The sequence below is a fragment of the Gopherus evgoodei genome, chromosome 10 (assembly GCF_007399415.2).
Source record: "Gopherus evgoodei ecotype Sinaloan lineage chromosome 10, rGopEvg1_v1.p, whole genome shotgun sequence".
NCBI classification, from domain to species: Eukaryota; Metazoa; Chordata; order Testudines; family Testudinidae; genus Gopherus; species Gopherus evgoodei.
In genome coordinates, this window is record NC_044331.1 from 38,561,370 (window position 1) to 38,582,597 (window position 21,228).

General features: G+C 42.3%; 1 protein-coding gene across 1 annotated transcript in view; it reads left to right on the forward strand.

Moving 5' to 3' along the window:
- Window positions 1-21,228, forward strand: part of SIN3A (SIN3 transcription regulator family member A) — a 59,523-nt gene that overhangs the window by 12,765 nt on the left and 25,530 nt on the right. The window contains 9 exon segments of the mRNA XM_030576752.1: window positions 7,699-7,923; window positions 10,645-10,823; window positions 13,847-13,951; window positions 14,535-14,811; window positions 17,793-18,004; window positions 18,006-18,042; window positions 18,699-18,851; window positions 19,176-19,334; window positions 21,072-21,161. Coding sequence (XP_030432612.1) covers window positions 7,735-7,923; window positions 10,645-10,823; window positions 13,847-13,951; window positions 14,535-14,811; window positions 17,793-18,004; window positions 18,006-18,042; window positions 18,699-18,851; window positions 19,176-19,334; window positions 21,072-21,161 — 1,401 coding nt within the window. The 5' untranslated portion in view covers window positions 7,699-7,734.

The following is a 21,228-nucleotide window of genomic DNA, read 5'->3' on the forward strand; positions in this document are numbered from 1 at the left end:
TTCCTTCCCGATCCCAAATATGGCGATCAGCTAAACCCTGAGCATGTGGGCAAGACTCACCAGCCAGCACTCCGGAAAGAATTCTCTGCAGTAACTCAGATCCCATCCCATCCAACATCCCATCACCGACCACTGGGCATACTTATCTGCTGATCATCAAAGATCAATTGCCAAATTAAGCTATCCCATCATACCATCCCTTCCATAAATGTATCAAGCTTAGTCTTAAAGCCAGATGTCTTTTGCCCCCACTACTCCCCTTGGAAGGCTGTTCCAGAACTTCACTCCTCTAATGGTTAGAAACCTTCGTCTAATTTCAAGTCTAAACTTCCTAGTGTCCAGTTTATACCCATTTGTTCTTTTGTCTACATTGGTACTAAGTTTAAATAATTCCTCTCCCTCCCTAATATTAATCCCTCTGATATATTTATAAAGAGCAAGCATATCCCCCCTCAGCCTTCTTTTGGCTAGACTAAACAAGCCAAGCTCTTTGAGTCTCCTTTCATATGACAGATTTTCCATTCCTCGGATCATCCTAGTAGTCCATTTCTGAACCTGTTCCAGTTTGAATTCATCCTTCTTAAACATGGGAGACCAGAACTGCACACAGTATTCCAGGTGAGGTCTCACCAGTGCCTTATATAACGGTACTAACACCTCCTTATCTTTGCTGGAAATACCTCGCCTGATGCATCCTAAAACCACATTAGCTTTTTTAACGGCCATATCACATTGGCGGCTCATAGTCATCCTGTGATCAACCAATACTCCAAGGTCCTTCTCCTCCTCTGTTGCTTCCAACTGGTGTGTCCCCAATGTATATCTAAAATTCTTATTATTAATCCTAAGTGCATAACCTTGCACTTTTCACTATTAAATTTCATCCTATTACTATTACTCCAGTTTACAAGGTCATCCAGATCTTCCTGTATGATATCCCGGTCCTTCTCTGTGTTAGCAATACCCCCCAGCTTTGTGTCATCCGCAAACTTTATTAGCACATTCCTGCTTTTTGTGCCAAGGTCAGTAATAAAAGGTTAAATAAGATTGGTCCCAAAACTGATCCTTGAGGAACTCCACTAGTAACCTCCTTCCAGCCTGACAGTTCACCCTTCAGTACGACCCATTGGAGTCTCCCCTTTAACCAGTTCCTTATCCACCTTTCAATTTTCATATTGTTCCCCATCTTTTCTAATTTAACTAATAATTCCCCGTGTGGAACCATATCAAATGCCTTACTGAAATAGAGGTAAATTAGGTCTACTGCGTTTCCTTTGTCTAAATAATCTGTCACCTTCTCAAAGAAGGAGATCAGGTTGGTTTGGCACAATCTACCTTTAGTAAAACCATGTTGTAATTTGTCCCAATTACCATTGACCTCAATGTCCTTAACTACTTTCTCCTTCAAAATTTTTTCTAAGACCTTACATACTACAGATGTCAAACTAACAGGCCTATAGTTACTCGGATCACTTTTTTCCCCTTTCTTAAAGATAGGAACTATGTTAGCAATTCTCCAGTCGTACGGTACAACCCCTGAGTTTACAGATTCATTAAAAATTCTTGCTAATGGGCTTGCAATTTCATACGCCAGTTCCTTTAATATTCTTGGATGAAGATTGTCTGGGCCCTCCGATTTTGTCCCATTAAGCTGTTCAAGTTTGGCTTCTACCTCAGACGTGGTAATATCCACCTCCATATCCTTATTCCCGTTTGTCATCCTTCCATTATCCCTAAGCTCCTCATTAGCCTTATTAAAGACTGAGGCAAAGTACTTATTTAGATATTGGGCCATGCCTAGGTTATCCTTAACCTCCTTTCTATCCTCAGTGTTTAGCAGTCCCACTTCTTCTTTCTTTGTTTTCTTCCTATTTATATGGCTATAGAACCTTTTACTATTGGTTTTAATTCCCTTTGCAAGGTCCAAGTCTACTTGGCTTTTAGCCTTTTTCACTTTATCCCTACATGTTCTGACCTCACTAAGGTAGCTTTCCTTGCTAATCCCACCCTTCTTCCACTCCTTGTAGGCTTTCTGCTTTTTCTTAATCACCTCTCTGAGATGCTTGCTCATCCAGCTTGGTCTACAACTCCTGCCTATGGTTTTTTCCCCCTTTCTTGGGATGCAGGCTTCTGATAGTTTCTGCAGCTGCGACTTAAAGCATTTCCAGGCCTCCTCCGCATTTAGATTCACAAGTTCTTCAGTCCAATCCACTTCCCTAACTAATTTCCTTAATTCTTTAAAGTTAGCTCTTAGTCAAAAACCCTAGTCCCAGATCTATTTTTGTTTATCCTTCCATCTAGTTTGAACTGAATTAGCTCATGATCACTCGAACCAAGGTTGTCCCCAACAACCATTTCTTCTATGAGATCCTCACTACTCACCAAAACCAAATCTAAAATGGCATCCCCTCTTGTTGGTTCTTCAACTACTTGGTGAAGAAATCCATCTGCTATCACATCCAGAAAAATGTGAGCCGTATTATTTTTGCTTGCACTTGTCCTCCAGTCTATATCTGGGAAGTTAAAGTCTCCCATGATCACACATTTCCCACACAGCAGCATCCCCTTGCCTTGCCAACGGCAGACGGTGCAATACGACTGTTAACCGTCGTCCCATGGGTGCTCCTGACTGACCTCGGTTAGGTTGGTTGGGGGTGCCTGAACAAAAATGGGAATGACTCCAGGTCATTCTCTTCTTTAAGTTTCTTCTAATGGAGATTCAGTCTGGAATATCATGCCAGTTGGAGGCTTCTGCCTCAGACTGCTCTCCCAGTCAGCAGCACCACACGGTTGCACCTACCCCTTGCTCTCATGGCTCATGAAGCCTGGACTGTAGTAAGGAGCAGTTCGACTATAGGCTGAGCATATGCATAATGGTGGTAGAATGTGCCTTTGGACATTTAAAAGCCCGCTGGCACAGCTTACTGACTCCGTTAGACCTCAGTGAAACCAATATTCCCATCTTTATTACTGCTTGCTGTGTGCTCCACAATATCTGTGAGAGTAAGGAAGAGATGTTTATGGCAGGGTGGGAGGTTGAGGGAAATTGCCTGGCCGCTGATTACACATAGCAAGACACAAGGGAGGTTAGAAGAGCACAGCAGGGCATGCTGTACATGAGAGAAGCTTTGAAAACCAGTTTCATGACTGGCCAGGTACGGTGTGAATGTTCTGTTTGTTTCTCCTTGATGAAAACCTGCCCGTTGGTTCACTCTACTTCCTTGTAAGCCAATTGCCCTCCCCTACCCCCTTTGATCTCCACCTGCAGAGGCAATAAAGTCGTTGTTTCAAATTCATGCATTCTTTATTAATTCGTCACACAAATGAGGGGATAACTGCCAAGGTAGCCCAGGAGGAGTAGGGGAGGAGGGAAGCACAGGGGTGGGTTTGTTGAGCTGCATGCCATTCCAGGGGGTGCCCCTACATCATAGAAGCGGCATGTCTGGGGCTCTGACCTGGAGCGGCCGTTTGCCACTCTGGTTATTTGGTAGGCTTCACGTGGCTTGCCTGAGCTCCTTAAGTTTCACGCAGCACTGTTGCGGGTCCCTGTTATTGCCTCTGTCCTTCATGCCTTTGGAGTTTTTTTTTTCCAAATATTCCAGCATTTCATCTTTTGGAACGGAGTTCTGATGGCACGGATTCGTCTCCCTGAACAGCGATCAGATCCAGCACCTCTCGTTTGCTCCATGCTGGAGCACTTTTGTGATTCTGGGACTCCATGGTCACCTGTGCTGATGAGCTCTGCATGGTCACCTGTGCTGATCAGCTCACCACACTGGCCAAACAGGAAATGAAATTCAAAAGTTTGCAGGGCTCTTCCTGTCTACCTGGCTAGTGCGTCTGAGTTGAGAGTGTTGTCCAGAGCGGTCACAATGGAGCACTCTGGGATAGGTCCACATTGCGTCCACATTACCCCAAATTCGACCCAGTAAGGTCGATTTCAGCGCTAATCCCCTCAGGGAGGAGTACAGAAATCAATTTTAAGAGCCCTTTAAGTCAACAAAAATGGCTTCGTCGTGTGGACAGGTGCAGGATTAAATCGATCTAACACTGCTAAATTCTACCTAAACTCGTAGTGTAGACCAGGGCTAAGAGAGTGAGGAGGAAAAGCCCTTTTCAGGTTGGACGGGCTGCCTACATACAGTGCTGAACAATTATTGTTTACTCTGGTATGCAAGGCAGCTATCTAGCTTATAGCATGCAGCTTCTGTGTGTAATTTGTGCAAAAGTGGCCTTTGATCTTTAGTGAAAATTAAGAGCAAACAGGGCCTGGTTTTAAGTTTACATCCAAAACATCCACATACAGTTTACTGTGTGGAACTTCATTATCTGCTTTGGGTAGCTAAAGGGTTGAGTTGACCCCATAAGAATTTTAAACTGGTCTACCAGGCAGTCTAGGAATTCCAGACTTGATGGTTAGACGACTAAGCCAACCTTGCCAGCAGATGACTTGTAGCTGTTTACTACAGTCTCGCAAAGGTGCATGGATGAGTTAATCTATAATCTGAGATCTTCTGTTGCTCCTTGGAAGAAAAGGCTGACCTTGTAGTCCCAGGTAGAATTGTAATCCTCATAACAGGTAAGTGTGTAAGACTCTTCTAGCAGTTATTTGGCCTTGCACAGCCTTTTATGCAGCTTAGCATCTACTTTAAACCTTGACTAGCCCAGCAAAAGTGAAAAATGGAATGTGTTTCTTTGGGTGAAGACACACAAACAGCAGAGCTTTGTTAGACGTGCATATTATATTAGATGGTCTCTGCAACTGTATCTTTCGCTTCAGTGTTTCTGTATTCTGGAATTATACCCCTGTGCACGTTATACATTAGGCCTGTTATAGCTGGCTCACTTGCTACTTGGCTGCAAACTGTGAATTTGGATTGAAAAGTTTCATGCCTGGTTTGTTGGGGAGAAGTGGGAGGAGAGAGAGCATTAACTTTATAACTGCTGGAAGTGCTTTTGTGGTGGTTGCATTACTATAGTATGCTACTGCTCTGTTAAAGGGGTAAGGAGTGAACTAAGCCTAGAGAGACTAACAATGTAAGAAGGGGAGGGGACAGAACAAAAATTAGGTGGGCACATAGGGACTTTTCTCTCAGCTGCTCCATATCCCTGAGCACACATTGTAAGTGAGTGCTATCAAGGCTTTGATTTGACTTGACTTAGGCCTGGTCTACACTACAACGTTAGGTTGACATCAGGCAGCTTACACCCGCCTAACTCTGTAAGCATCTAAAAATGTAGCTCCTACCAATACAAGTAGCCCAGTACATCAACTTAGTAACTCCACCTCTGCGAGAGGCGTCGCACTTAGGTCAATGTAGTTAGGGCGCCCTATTGTCCGTGTAGACACTGTGTTACTTACATTGCCTGTTGGCTATCAGCCCAGCAAGGGCTCACAGCTGGAGTCTCCTCCTATTCCTCAGGAGGGGGACTCCAGCTGTCACTGCCCACATGGTTAAGTCAGCAGAAGCTCCTGGTAAGGATGCACACCACCGACAGAAGGAGCAAGGTGTGGACGTAAACCACCGCTTTAATTACTGCAGCGGCTATATGTTGACTTAACATGTCGACTTAATTTTGTAGGGTAGACATGCCCTTATTATCACCATGTTGATGTGAAATCCTAGATGGGGCTTTTATCAAAAATACATGACCAAATTCTGCTGTTTTACTTGTTTAGATTCCAGCTATGCTATCTATAAAATATTTTTTTTACTAAGCTAAAATGTTTCTAAACCCTAGGAGGGTAACAGTAAATGAAATCATGGGGCAGATGCTGGAATCATTTGCAGAGGTCAGACCAAAAACAGCAGATAAAACCAGAAAAATCAACTCTGTTTCTCCTGGATTTTTGCCTTTCTGTTCTCCAGATGTCACTGTGGTCTGGTAGACTCAGAACCCTGTGAATTAGGTTTTAGTAATTTCCTCCTCCTCATTTCAGAGCTTATTGATCAGTATCAGAAGGCCCCTCACAATAGATATGGTAGGTTCCTGATGAGAGATTCTCTTCTGAGAGAGGGTGCAAGCTTTACAGAACAACTTCAACGAGTAAAAAAGTGAGATCCTGCAAGAAGGGGAGAGAGAGAAGAAAAATTGAAGGAGAAAAGAGGATCCAGGAAAAGCAGTAAGAAGTTATACAATTAGTCTGTACCTCCAAAGGCTTTCTTAAATACTAAGAACCTATGTGTGGACTCTTAATTCACCATTTGTTGTGCATGTACTTCTTATACATACATATATTGATGGTCACTGTTTGTCATCTGGTTGGCTAATTAAGCACTCAAACTGAAGAGTTAGTATAACTTCACAACTTAGAATTTTTTTGGAAGCTGATTGAAGTGAGCTGTGAAGGTTGTTGGTTTATGGGTGTTTTTGTGTGTGAGTGGGGGGGGAGGAGGGGGAGGTGTTGAGCCCAGTTACATCTGCTGGGGGACCGCTTCTGTTAGGTTCCTTGCTAGGAGTGAATCGTTCATTAATTACACTGAAACTGGCAAGGCTATATATTTGCTTAGGAAAGACCTAGGTGTATTCCAGACTGCAGAGAAAAGAGAGTTTCGCTCTTTAGGATGTGGTGCTGGATTGGACAGAGAGATTGAATGTGCTCAAACACACTCAGTGGTTGTATGAAGAATAAATAACTTCTCAGGAGTGGCATTAACTATCACCACCTAGAAGGCAGCAGTTGTTGAATATCCGGGCTGGAAAGGAAAGTTCATGCAATTAAAGTGAAGTATTTACAGAATTTGAAGGGGTGGGAGGGCAGAATAGTGACCCAAATTTAGAGTGAATTAGGGAAACACTATCTGGATTAGAGCAGGAGCATATGTCTTTTGAATGTGTTTTGCAGGAAGATCTTGAGGGAGCTGCACGTGGGTTGTTCATCATTGTCGTCTGATGTCCTGAGGAAACATTGGGGCCAATTTTTGACACTTAGCGACACTGGTGATCTGCAGTGACACCGGGGGCTGGGTAAAACTTACTGGAGAGGGATGTGGAATCAAAACTAAATTTACTAGCAAGTCTGCAGGTTTTTCTTTTTCTTCTGGATTTACTACTAACTTTATTTCAGTGTGTAAAATCAGAACGAACCTGATTTTGGTCCCTACATGATTTAGAATTAAATTTCCTACCCTCTCCCAAAGCTTCTTGAAACCCCTTCCCACAGGGCTGACTAGCATCCTACCTGGGCTGTTGCTGCTGCAGGTTCACAGCTGACATATACTGAAAGTGTAAAACTCATAGTAAGCACTTCAGTGGATAGCTGATGGCCTTTTAAGATTCACCACCACAGTGAAAGAAACAGTTGAAGTTCTGTTGCCAGAAACTCCTCAACCATCTCCAGTCTCTGTTGTATGGAAACGTGTCTTTGTTCAGAATCTACATGTGTTAACAATGTTCAAATTAGAAATGTACTTCAGTTTGTTGAAGAAATTATCAACTTCTACTTTCAGCCTGAATATTTGAATTTTAAAACAGGCTATTATCTAAAAAAATGCAATTTTACTCTTTTACCTGAAAAAATTAATCCTGATTCCAAACGCACATCCCCCCTCACAAAAAATTATCCAAGAAATAATTAAGTTAAATGGATGCCCAGAAACGTGCCTTACTTATGCTATGCCTCCTGTTGATGAGCTCAACATCATATTCATTAAGGGAGAATGATTAATCATTTGTTTGTTAATTGAACTGTTTTAGCAGGTTTTGTAGTGCTTCCCTGAGCATGAGTTCAGAATGAAGCGGCGATTGGATGAGCAGGAGTCACCGGTGTACACGTCACAGCAGAGACGTATCACCAGCAGCACAGAAGCTTTCCAACACCAGCACCGTGTGCTTGCCCCAGCACCTCCTGTATATGAGGCGGTTTCGGAGACCATGCAGTCTGCCACTGGAATTCAGTACTCCGTAACGCCCAGCTACCAGGTATGTTCACTTCTTACATAGTGTGAACCAGAGAATAATTCAATCTCATGTGAACAGCAATGACCATACAATGCAAGATGCATGTTTAATAATCTATGGTGGGGTTCTACATGTGACAGGAATTATTTTTTTGCCAACAATGGCCTCTTAATTTAAGACCTCAATTTAACAGTATATTTAAGCATGTGCCTGATTTTAAGCACTTGCTTTAAATCCCATGATTTTAGTGGCAGCTGATCACAAGCTCAAAATTAGGTATGTGCTTAAGTACCTTGTTAAGGCCTAAATTGGGTACCCTTGTGTCCTGATCTCTGAATTATCTCCTATTCAGAAATAGGCCAGTAAATGGGTTTTTTTCCCCCTTTTAAGTAGGATAGTTTGTCCTGCAGCCAGTCAGCCTTTTGCTGTGATCTTTTCAGCTCATAAACTCAGGAAGACTGGATTGAATCAATACCTGGATAGGAGACTTCCAGGGAAAATCCAGGTACAGCGGGAAGTGATGCAGGTGATTGGTTAGATGACATTCTTCCTTTTGGGCTCCTGACTTTGTGCTTATTAAAGGAACATTGCCAATTTGAAAATCATGTCATCTGAAAAATTTGTAGTACTTAATCTAATAGCATGTAAGATTTCTGTAAATGAAACACTAGAGAGAAGTATTTGTCCTCTATTTTTCCCAGTGTTTGTTTAGTTTTTGCCAGCACTCTATCATCCTTGCCTTGGTTTTGTTGCTGGTCAGTTGCACTTCCCATCTCATGCACTGGCTTGGGGAGCAACTCATGTGCACCGGCTACCCCAGGCTCTTCAAAAAGATGTTCACTACTAACAGCAACATCAGGCAGGCATGTACTCAGAGATGGGGATAGAGGTCTGGAGAGTTGGCCCAGGTAAGTTTAATGTTGCTCTCAGGCCTTCTTAAGAGTCTTCTAAATGTGAATGAGGGACCAAAAAACCTTGCTTGTTTTTGTTTTGTTTGAAGCAGGTGCTCTATTAAAAAAACTGGATTCTTTTAAATTTAAAAAAAAGCAAGCTAACTATTCATTAAAGAATTTTTAAATTGAACTCTTTTTGCATGTTTATGATGTATAAAGGAGGCTGAAAAGCGCATGTTCAAAAGAGTTTGTTCTGCTTGTCTTTCCGGATTTTTCTAAAGGTAATCATCAAGTTTGGGTCTTCCCACGTTTTTGCTGGAGGATCTCTGGGGGGTCCAAAGGATATTAATTGAGAGTTCTAACACCTAAGTTGAAGAACTGTGGTGCTGAATCTTTAACAAGGACTTTCTGTATCCAAAATGTTTGTCATTGTGCCATTAAATAGGTGGTAATAGTCAAACTCTGGTTTTGTTTCTGTATCATAGAATCAGAATTTAAGGGCAGAAGGGACCACCAGATCATCTAGTCTGACCTTCTGTATCTCACAGGCCGTCAGCCCTACCCAGTGCATGCACGCTAAACACAACAACTGAAATGAGACCAAAGTTATTGCAGCCCACAGGAGACTAGAACGTTGTGATCCATGGACAGAGAATAGGAGGGACCTAGGTGCACCAATGCCTGTGGGCCCCTAATATGGCAGGGAAATGCTTAAGTGAGAGAGACCCAGAAAATACTGGCAAGCGACCCACACTTGCACGCTGCAGAGGAAGGTGAAAACCCCCCAAGGTCACTGCCATTCTGCCCTGGGAGAAAATTCCTTCCTGACCACACATTCGGTGATCAGATGGACCTTGAGCATGTGAACAAGAATCAGCCAGCCAAGTAGCTGAGAGGGAATACTTAGTGCCACCTTTGGAGCCCTGGCCACTTGCCAAATGTCCCATCTCCAGCCATGACCATCTCTGATATGTCAAAGGAACGAGATAAAAAAAACCTGCCAGAATACATGTGAGGAAGAGAATACTTCTTGCCAGTGGCTAGCTGAAACCCTGAAGTGTGAGCTTTTTAGGAATGTAAAACATAAACCAAATGTTAGCCTTGGGGCTGTTGACCCCCTACCATCAAAAGTAACCCCGATCATACAATTGCACTGATAAATTTGTCCAAATCTGCCTGAAAATCGGTGTCCCGTCACTAGTCCTCCAGTCACCAGAGAGCTTTTCAGGCTGGACAAGACCTGAATTTCTATCATAAACGCAGAGAGGGTTCCCACCTTTTGTACTTCTGAAAAAAATCTTCAAGGCCTTTGTAAATCAGAGAAAATGAAAGAGAGCAGCCATTTTTTTTTCCCTTTCTGCAGGTCATGGTTAAAGAGCCCAAAATGTATTTAATGAATAAGTCTGTTAGTCTTGGTGATATGGTGAAAGTACAGACTTGGTGACATTCTGCCAATTCAAAATTGTAGTTTTGTATTTTTTCATCCAGAGATATTGAAGCATTTATTTATAAATAGCTAAAGTGCACAGCTGCCCAAGGAATTGGATAAAGGTTATTATACCCATTTTACAGATAGTCACCAGATGAAATTCATGCAGCATCTGTGCATTCAGGAATGGATAGGATTTGAGGTTGCTTTTAAACTAGCTTCACAATAAGCAGTAGTTGTTTCACCACAGAAGTGGATGCATTTCAGTACTGTGAGGGTTGCGCCCTGATGAAAGGCGCAGTGTAAGTCCATGTCCTCATTGAAGCATGAATTGTTAGTGTACACAGTTTTTCCAGTGGAGAATTTCCAAGAACAGATAAAGCCCTAACCCCCAGCTGCTTTCTTATCTTCCTTCCCCAGGTGTCGGCTGTGCCACAGAGCTCAGGCAGTCATGGTCCTGCTATAGCGACCGTCCATAGCGGACATCATCACACCACACCAGTGCAGCCTCATGGAAGCCAGGTGGTGCAGAGTCATGCTCACCCGACCCCTCCAGCAGCACCAGTGCAGGGGCAGCAGCAGTTCCAGAGGCTTAAGGTAACACCAAGCTCCAATTTATCATTCTGTAAAATGGGTGTTTTGAAGGGCAACATCTGCTTAGTTGGTGGTGGTTTCATCTGCACAGGTGTCTGATCTAACTGGATGAGATATCTCAGGTAATAGTTACTGATTTTGTAATAATGTTTTTGTAATGAAGGGTGGTTAGACTAGGTTTATGGATGACTTGGTGGGTGTTGGAACTTGGCCTTTGGCATGGTGTTCAGAACAAACCCAAGGAGTCTGGCATTAGCATTATGCCTAGGTAATACAGAGTTCCATGTAGTCTGTGCTGTACCAATGTTCGTCAGCAAAACCCCTGACGTCTGTGACCTGGTAAACTCTGTGGTTAGCTTCAGTTTGTGTAGCAGCAGCCTAAATGAATGGAAAAATCACATTTATTGAATGTCAAAAGTAAGTATTGAAGTACTGTATATTCATTCAATAAAATCTTTAAAGCTATCGACTTCTGTTTGTGTTGTGCTGCTGCAGAGCAGGCAGCAGTTTCTGAGGCCTGTGCCAGAAGTTTGGGGGTAATCTGGGGCCCTTGGCTATTGCATATGTAATACAGGCCTCCCAGAAGAGCCAGTTGGACTGCCTGTTAAAAGCTTTCCTGATGAGCCACAGAAGCTGGAATTCATGACTTGAAAGCTGGCCCTATACACTGTTTTAGTATTTCAGTATGAAGAAGGGGGTTTAGACTGTGTAAGCCAAAGACTCCCCCTCCTGCCTCCGTTAATGCATTTTCTTTTCAAATGCTGCAGCAAAATCATGAAATCTGGAATTCTAATCAACAGGTTTGGGGAGGAAAGAAGGGGGGCCAAGGGGCTTTAATGCAGAGCCCATGTGTGAAAAGGTTAAGCTACCACAGCATCTAGAAGCTTTTCTGAATGTGTTGCTTTTCGTGGGTGGGTGTGGAGGAGATGCTTGGGAGTGAGCAAGGCTCTGTTTATACTGTTTGCAATAATTTCCCTTAAACACTCTCCCCCCCCCCCACCCCAATAACACATTGAAGTGTTTAAATTCAGATCAGCTGTAGTAAGAATACATGTATATGATTCTATGTCTATTTCTTACTCCTCTCTTTTGGAAAACATATTGAAGTTTCTTTCGTTGCTCCCACATTTTAAAACAGTAAACACAGCAATAGAGTGCTTACTTTCCAGGGGACCTACTTTCCCATATTCTGCGATCGGATTCTGCTCCTTTTGAAATCAATGGCACAAACATCTGATGGTTCAGATCAGACTTTAGATGATATGGGTTAAAACTCTTTTAATTAGCTTTTAATTAACTTCAGTATTTCACATACAATAGAACAGGAACAAGTCCAGTGACAGTTTCAGATATTATTCCAGAGGGCTTCTATTGCATGTAGAGCTTTCATACCTCCAGACAATCTGGTAATAAGCAAAGTGGAGGATGAATGGTTCTTACAATATATTCATTTGTAGCCTGACTTTCAGACATAAGAAGCAGCCAGAATTCTCACTGAGGGCTGTGGTTGCTCAAACAGCACCTCCTGAAAATCAGACACATGGGCATGGATGTCATAACCTTAGTCCCAGATTGGACCTTAGCGTCCAAAATATGGGGGTTAGCATGAAAACCTCCAAGCTTAGCTACCAGCTTGGACCTGGTACTTGCTGCCACCACCCAAAAAATTAGAGTGTTTTGGGGCACTCTGGTCCCCCTGAAAAACCTTCCCTGGGGACCCCAAGACCCAAATCCCTTGAGTCTCACAACAAAGGGAAATAATCCTTTTTCCCTTCCCCCCTCCAGGTGCTCCTGGAGAGATACACAGACACAAGCTCTGTGAATCCAAACAGAGTGACTCCCCCTCTCCGTTTCCAGTTCTGGAAACAAAAGCACTTTCCTATTCCCCCAGAGGGAATGCAAAATCAGGCTAGCAAATCCAACACACACACAGATCTCCCCTGATTTCTTCCTCCACCAATTCCCTGGTGAGTACAGACTCAATTTCCCTGAAGTAAAGAAAAACTTCAACAGGTCTTAAAAGAAGCTTTATATAAAAAGAAAAAAAATACATACAAATGGTTTCTCTGTATTAAGGTGACACAATACAGGGTCAATTGCTTAAAAGAATATTGAATAAACAGCCTTATTCAAAAAGAATACAAATCAAAGCACTCCAGCACTTATATTCATGCAAATACCAAAGAAAAGAAACCATATAACTTACTATCTGATCTCTTTGTCCTTACACTTAGAAACAGAAGATTAGAAAACAGAACTACTTCTCCAAAGCTCAGAGAAAGCAGGCAGACAGAAAACCAAGACTTAGACACAAACTTCCCTCCACCCAGAGTTGAAAAAATACGGTTTCCTGATGGTCCTCTGGTCAGGTGCTTTAGGGAAAGAGACATTAACCCTTAGCTATCTGTTTATGACAATGGACCCTTCATAAATAGAAACTAAATTTCCACATGGTCTTCTTGCTGTTTGAGGTAACTCAGAGGTTAACATCCATGGTTAGCATTTTTTCAAAGCCTTATGAGCCAAATTGAAATGTCTGGCTCTTTTTTTTTTTTTTTTTTTAAAGTGCAAGTATGTACCTGGCAGGACTAGTACGTGGAATTTCCTTTTAGGGTCTCCCACCATGTTTATTTTTAGACTTCAATAATAATTTCCACAAAAAATGTAGGAAAAAATAATGCATGTCCAGCTCTGAGTTTTTACTAACAATCACCCAGCCAGTGATGAAATGGTTACTTTGAAGTGTGTTCACTGGGACTATTTCTGCTGATGCATACATTTGCATCATCACAGAAAAATACCAAGATCTTTCCAGTGTGAGCCAGAAATAGAATGTGACTGTGTCAAATGGTCAGGGAGCACTGATTTATAAAACTAGCCAATGTTATGACCTGGCTGCTACCTGATTACCTACTCTTAGTGGCTTACTGTAGGCAGGTGCCTTTTTCAAATGTGTGTTCATGCGCAAGAGTGGGCACCCACTTTTCTCTGAGGTATATTTTTAGCTCCTTTATTTTGCTCACAGGTGGGAGGATGCACTGTCTTATCTTGACCAGGTGAAGCTGCAGTTTGGTAGTCAGCCTCAGGTCTACAATGATTTCCTGGATATAATGAAGGAATTTAAGTCTCAAAGGTAACAACTTATGTTCTGCTTTCCTCATATTAGAGTATGCGTGTGCGTGCGCATGTGTGTGGGGAGATGCGAGCAAAGAGATGGTTAGCACTTTCCACTTGGGAGATTATCCATCTCTTGATAATCTCTAGAGTCCTTTTCCTCCTGTTTGTTCCATCCGTGCTGCTGGTTGGAAAGTCCTGGGAAGTGCAGTGTTGATCAGTATTTTCCATTCTGGAGCCCAAGCGGATCCTTTCATTTGTGCCAAATCTCTGCTGAGAGAGTTGTAAGAACTGAACCTGTGAACTCCAGCTGATTCATTTGGTTGTCTGCTTGCCAGTAGCTGCAGAGCGGTCAGACTTGTGACCAAATCACATTTAGTTAGTGATATATGGACAAATAAAATTGTTCTTACGTTACAGCCAAGTTAAATAATACATGAATAATAATCAGTTTTGTCTGGTTTCCTGGCTTTGTTGCAGGCTAATGATGGCTAGATAAAAATTTGAGTGGAAAGTAAAGTTCTGTTGTGTGGAGTTCCTGATTTGCCAGTGAGAGCCCTTTGCAAGATCTCTGACCTTTCTATCTTCTTGTTTCTTTTCAGTATTGACACTCCAGGGGTGATCAGCCGCGTGTCTCAGCTCTTCAAAGGTCACCCTGACTTGATCATGGGCTTCAATACCTTCTTGCCACCTGGCTACAAAATTGAGGTGCAGACTAATGATATGGTGAATGTGACAACACCAGGGCAGGTTCACCAGATCCCCACTCATGGCCTCCAGCCGCAGCCGCAGCCTCAGCATCAATCCCAGCCTTCAGCACAGTCAACCCCAACTCCAGCACAGCCTGCACCACAGCCACCACCTGCCAAAATCAGCAAGGTGAGAGACTTCGGATACCACAGGCAGAGTGAAACACCTAGTCCCTCTTTAGAAATGGTAGGGAACTAAAGATTGCAAAAGGCTTAACATTTCTTCAAAGGAAATGTAAAAACTGAAATATCTGTAAAATCACTTCTGCAGCTTTTTCACATCCATGAAAACTACAGTAAACATGTACCAGTTTGGCTCCGCAGCAGCAGCTGTGAGTGTGCATGTGAATGATGGTCTCCATGAGTGATCATCCTATCTCTGGAGAGCGGTCAGATTGCCTGGTGATATAATATGAGTGTGAAAATAATCACTCAACTGCCAGCACAATGAAAAGGACCACATGTGAATATAAATGATTCAACAGAATTGTTCAGGAAATTGCTGACTTTGGAGAAGTCTTAGGATGTACAGTAAATTTTAGGTGGAATCTGAAGTGATGGATTTGGTCCAAAACTTCAGAAACTCCTTTTTTTTATTTTAGTTTTGGAGCAGGCAAATTCAGGTATGAAGTGGTGACTCCATTTTTGTTACTGTAGCATCTCAAAACCCTAGTTTGTGCTCCTTGCCTAAATAGTCTCTTTGGCTCCAGCTTAGTTTCCTTTCTTAAAAGCTTTTACTTTAAAAAAGAAAAGAAAAAACTCACTAATTAGTTTGGAAATATTGCTTTGATTGAAAAATGAACTTGCTATCCAAAATCAATAAATTATTTCAAACCTCTCCATTGGAGACTACTAAAGGAGATGCAAGCCAATGTTATGCACTTATTTGGGGGAAGAAAGATACACAGAGTCTCTAACAAAATGTGGTAGAGGCCACTATCCGAGGATGGTCTGGTAGGCCCAGAATAAGTGCCTTTTTAGTTAGCTTAGTTGCACTTGATATGGAGCCCTGATAAAACATTAGATAAGCATTGAACAGTGAGGACTTCTTGATATTCCCCTGCAGTCTTTTTGTTTTCTGCTAAGAAACAGAAACCTTGATGGAAGGGTTGTCAGCTGTATGAAACTCTCATGTAGAATTTTCCATGTTGTTTGCAGTGTTGTAGCTGTGTTGGTCCCCAGATATCAGAGAAACAAGGTGGGTGAAATAATATCTTTATTGGACCAACTTCTGCTGGTGGAAGGGACAAGCTTTTCAGCTTCACAGAACTCTCATATGACCCGAGGAAGAGAACTCTATGAAGCTTGAAAGCTTGTCCCTTCCACCAACAGAAAGTGGTCCAATAAAAGATACTACCTTACTCACCTTTGTATCTGTCATGTAGAATTTTAACAGTTGGGGTAATTAACCACTGGAACAATTTGCCTAGGGACATGGTGGATTCTTCTTCTCTTGAAGTCTTTTTAATCAAGTTTGGGTGTCTTTCTAAACACGCACTCTAGCTCAACCAGAAATTATGGACTTAATGCAGGAGTCACTGGTGAAATCCTATGTCCTGTGTTATGCTGGAAGCCAGACTAGATGACCATAACCTTCCCTTTCTCCAACACTGTTAGCATGCAGCAGGATTCTCTGACAATTAATAGACCCTCAGAGTGATGAACTAATGGTAGTTCTCTTCTACCTTTATATAAAAATGGCACACCCAAAATACATGAAGAGAACATTAAGGTTGGTTGCAAAGTCAAGCATTCAAAAGTTAGAAAGTCTCAGATTTCAAGTCCCTGCTCCAAAGCGTGGAAGCCCTAGAGCGTCTCAATGAAATTGTTGTAAGCGTTTGTTTTAGCATTGGCAAAACATGCTGTTCCTTGATCTCCTCAGAACTAGCTGAACTGTTTATGCTGAAACTTCAGCCTGAGGCAGATGCTAGGCATAAGAAACTTGAGCTTGAAGGGTTAGTTTGGCAAAGTTATAAGCGACTGAAAACAAGGTGCTATAATGGCAGGCTTAGGGCAACCTTAGTCTCCAAAATATAGCTTTGATGCATATTGGAAGGCAGTGGAGGGTGAAGTATTTTCAGTTGCAATGAAAATTACCAGCTCCAAGTTGGCGCTAGACCCTTCTGTGATTTTTGTTGAGCCTCCCACTAAAGGGTAGCGACCAAATTTTAAAATCCTAAACTGATTTTCATATTTGGTAGTGTCAGTTTTGTGACTTCTAACTGAATATTGGAAAAGGAAAGTATCTTCAGATGCAGTTGCCTGGCTTTATGGAGTACAGGATACCTTCATAATGGAGACCATAACTAGCCACCATGGAGCAATCTAAGTCTGTGCAGTTTGGTTCCTGTTAATTTGAAATATGAAGAGACAAAAATGGCTCAGCTAAAATTGAGTTGCTCTGTAATATCAATATATGTTTCCTCACTGCTTGAAAGGTGAGGTATTACTTGGTAAACCAGAGAATGCTTTGTATCAGCTCTTTAGATGATTGTCATATCCTAAGTTAGTTTTCCTTTGTTTTAATTATATGTATTTATTCAGTACATCTGTTAATATTCAGAATCAGTTTTTGAAAATAAAAATAAAATTCCATCCAGGATCAACTATTAGGAAATTTTCTTGTGTGGATGAGCTGCTTATTGTTAAGATAGACAACGTTCACTTAGTTTTAGTGTTAGTCCCTTTCCTCTTCCATTTCCATCAGTGTAAAAAAAAAAATTTGCTGTAACACTCCCAGCTGTGGAGTTAAGTACACCAAGAAATGATCATGCCACAAATCCTAGTGCTAAAACATATGGGTGAGGCTATTTCACTGGGCATTAGTATCATCAGGGTATGTCCAGCCTACTCAGCCTCTCCATTGGTCAAATCAAAGTATCTTGGGTAGACTGAGAGCTTCCATCTCAGAGACACCCTGTGCATGGTGCTTTGCTGTTGGCATCAGTTGTGGGAACATCTCCACCACTGCCCCCACCAGGTTATTGTGCGCAACTGACTTTTGTTGAGTTCTAATACTACTTGTTCTCTTCCTAGGATTTGATCTGAATGAAATAAACTACTGCAACACAAATCTCTTAAGACAAAACTAAGTGTCCCTTTTCTTCTCAGCCATCGCAATTGCAGGCACATACGCCAGCCAGCCAGCAGACTCCCCCAATTCCTCCATATGCATCACCACGCTCTCCACCTGTGCAGCCTCATACACCTGTGACAATCTCTCTTGGAACCACACCATCCCTGCAGAACAATCAGCCGGTTGAGTTTAATCATGCCATCAACTATGTCAACAAGATCAAGAATCGGTTCCAGGGACAGCCAGACATATAAGGCCTTCCTGGAGATCCTCCACACGTATCAGGTTTGTGGAACGCTGTATACATGCACTACCCATGCAGGTGCTTTTGAGTGTGTATAAATGTGTGTGTTATGCCTTATCATAGAAAATTAACTTACATCTGTATTGTGTATTTGAAGGGGCTATGCGGAAGATTGACATACTTAGGGATTTCAAGTAGTAAACAGTTAGCTTGGGGAGGGGCTAGGGGGAACTTGTGAATTTCAAACCAGTTTAACTTTGCATGAGTTAACAGTGCCAAATCAGCATTTCCCTGTAGCTACAATTATCTGAAATAGTGAGCAGTATTTTTAAACGCAAACGTTGTATGAACCTGGGACATAGAGGGGTGATGCATATAATGCATCTACATACAGTAATGTGAAGGAGAGAGAACAAGCTAGGCGGCATCGATACCCTGTCAGTTAATGATTTCCCCCTGAGCATTTGGAATGACTCTTTGTTTTCAGAGGAGCTGCCAGCCACCATCCTCAATTTTTCTTTCGGTTGCGATTTTCCAGTTAGCAATACAGGAGCAACAAACATAAACTCAGCTCAGGGATGAATGTTTTGAGTTGCATTAAGTATTGCTCCCTAGAGAAAGAAAAGCAGAAACTAGGGAAAGCAGCTGTAATGGTTCTTGTTTCCTTTGCTCTCACACACCCCCGTTCCTGTGACAGAAAGAGCAGCGGAATGCCAAGGAGGCAGGTGGTAACTACACACCAGCTTTGACAGAGCAGGAGGTGTATGCACAGGTGGCACGCCTCTTCAAGAACCAGGAGGATTTACTCTCTGAGTTTGGGCAGTTCCTGCCAGATGCTAACAGCTCTGTGGTGAGTTCAACCTTGCTAATTAGTTGGTAGAAAGCTGGCTATGCAAGAAAACTGAGTTCAGAAAAGTGCACTGCTTTCCTATTTGCTAAGTGTATTTTCAAACAGTCTTTCATTGCACATGTGGAAAAGAGGGCAAGGAATACAGCCTCTGACAAATCTTTAAATGTGACTCCTGTGCCTCAAAGACCTGTTCTAGGACTATAATCACTGCTGTAAAATACACTGCTCAGCTAGAGCTAAGGTGATGGGGTTTCACAGGCACCTTTGCCCCAGCACCAGAAGTTCACATCACTAATAGTCTTGTGGATTTTTTTTTTAAATAAGTTGTTAAGCAAGACAACTGCAGAGAAAGTGGAGTCGGTGAGAAATGACCATGGTGGAACAGTCAAGAAACCCCAGCTCAACAACAAGCAACAAAGACCCAACCAAAATGGCTGTCAAATCAGACGGCACTCAGGAACTGGAGGAACCCCACCAGTGAAGGTGAGAACATGCATAGTTCACAGCTTTTCTCCAGGAAGTAATGGTAATGAGTGAAAACTGAGGACACAGAATAGAATGCACTTTACGTACTTGTTTGTATTGAGGCGCACAGTCCATGTTATGACTAGTTTGAGGGTGAAGGAGACCTGCCCAGGCTTCTGGTTAGACCCTTTAAGTACAGGATTTAGTAGTATCCATACAAAGAGGGCTAGAGACTTAGATGCAGCATATGTGAGCGTGGCAGTAGTTACCAGTGGAGAAAGAGGAACAGTGCTAGGTTTCTTCTCATATGTTGCTAGAGAATACACAGTGATATGTTTATTGATTATATTGTTTTATTTAATGAAGCAGCATTTGGAGGGAGTAGATAGGGAGAAGCCTCAGGAAATTTGACTAAGTGACAGGTTGTCTAAAAAGCTTGCAGTGCTGTTCTCAAGGCATTTGGGGAAGTAAAAGAGGGGACGAGTTACTGTGCATCACAGGGGCTGCATTAAATCGAAACTCAATGCAGGCTCTTGTCTGTTCTTCCCATGATAAAGGTAATTTGAGAGTTCTGATGAGTCTGTGCTCTGTTAGCCAAACCAGAGTTTCTGGCTGGATAAGGCTTTGCAATGAAACAGAAATGGCAAAGTGGTCTAGTGTTTGGGTAGTGAGGTTGTAAGGGTCAAGTTGGCCTCTTTTCTCCCTGTGCTGGTAGTCTTATCCAGTGATCCCAGACCTCTGCATTTTTCTTTGTAAAGGAAAGGAACAGCATCCATCTCTCTAGTAATTTAATCTCACTTGCCTCCAGAATGACGGAGCAAATAATAATAATGGTCCGCTTCCAGCAATCCTCCGAGAATGAGATGTGCATCTGTGGGAGGGAGGGATCCTTGAAGACCCTGGGAACAAACAAAAGAAGAGAGCAAAGAAATGCAGAAACTATGGGGAGGTGCAGGATTGGAGTGGGAGAGATTCTGGCAGAAATCAAAAGGAGTTTGTCGTTGTTGTTGTTGTTGAGTACAGAACTAATATATTGAGGTATATTCTGTTCAATGACTCTTGCAAGTGACTTGATGATTAAACATTATTTGAAGTTTTGCTGCTAGTGAAAAATAAAGCCCCCCCCCCAATGAAATAGGAATGTGGGGAAAGCAATTATTCAAAGTTCAGGGGAAACAAAGAGGGGAGCAAAGTGAATATTTTAATTTTGGGATACCCGTAGAAACTCAAATATAATTCTCCTAAAAACTTGATGTTGACTGCTCTATTTGAAAGTATAATACATTCTCGCTATAACAAACCTGTTGGGATCCAAGCCTTTTGTTCATTAGCCAGGCGTTTGTTATAGCAAAAAGACAATCAAAATGAATGGGGGCTGGGGCTCCGGGCTTTCAGCCCCAAGTGATGGGGCTGAGACTCTGGATTTCAGCCCGAGTAGAGGGGAGGTGAGGTAGGGGCCCACTGCTTAGTTTCTGCCCTTGGGCTCAACATATGAGGCTGGATAAAAACTGTGCAGGCATATGCAAAATGTTTTTGTTTTGTTTTGAATACAGTACAGTATTGTACTGCACTTGGGCTCCAAGAACCAGGTTCGTGATAGCCAAAGGTTTGTAATAATGAAGGGTATTATAGCAATGGTGTACTGTACATGGGATGTCAGGGAAGTTAAAACACATGCCCTGGCATGATAGATGTGCAAAACTTTGTTACTGCATATTTTAATCTTTTTTGTGGTTTTACTTTTGCTTTTTGCAGAAGAAACCAAAGCTGCTTGGTTTAAAGGACCAGTCATTGGCAGAAGCCAGCAAACATGGAGTGGGGACAGAATCTCTGTTCTTCGAGAAGGTGAGTAATGAAATTCTGAATAGACAGTTTTGCGCATCTGATTCATGCTCAGAGCAAATTGGTTTTC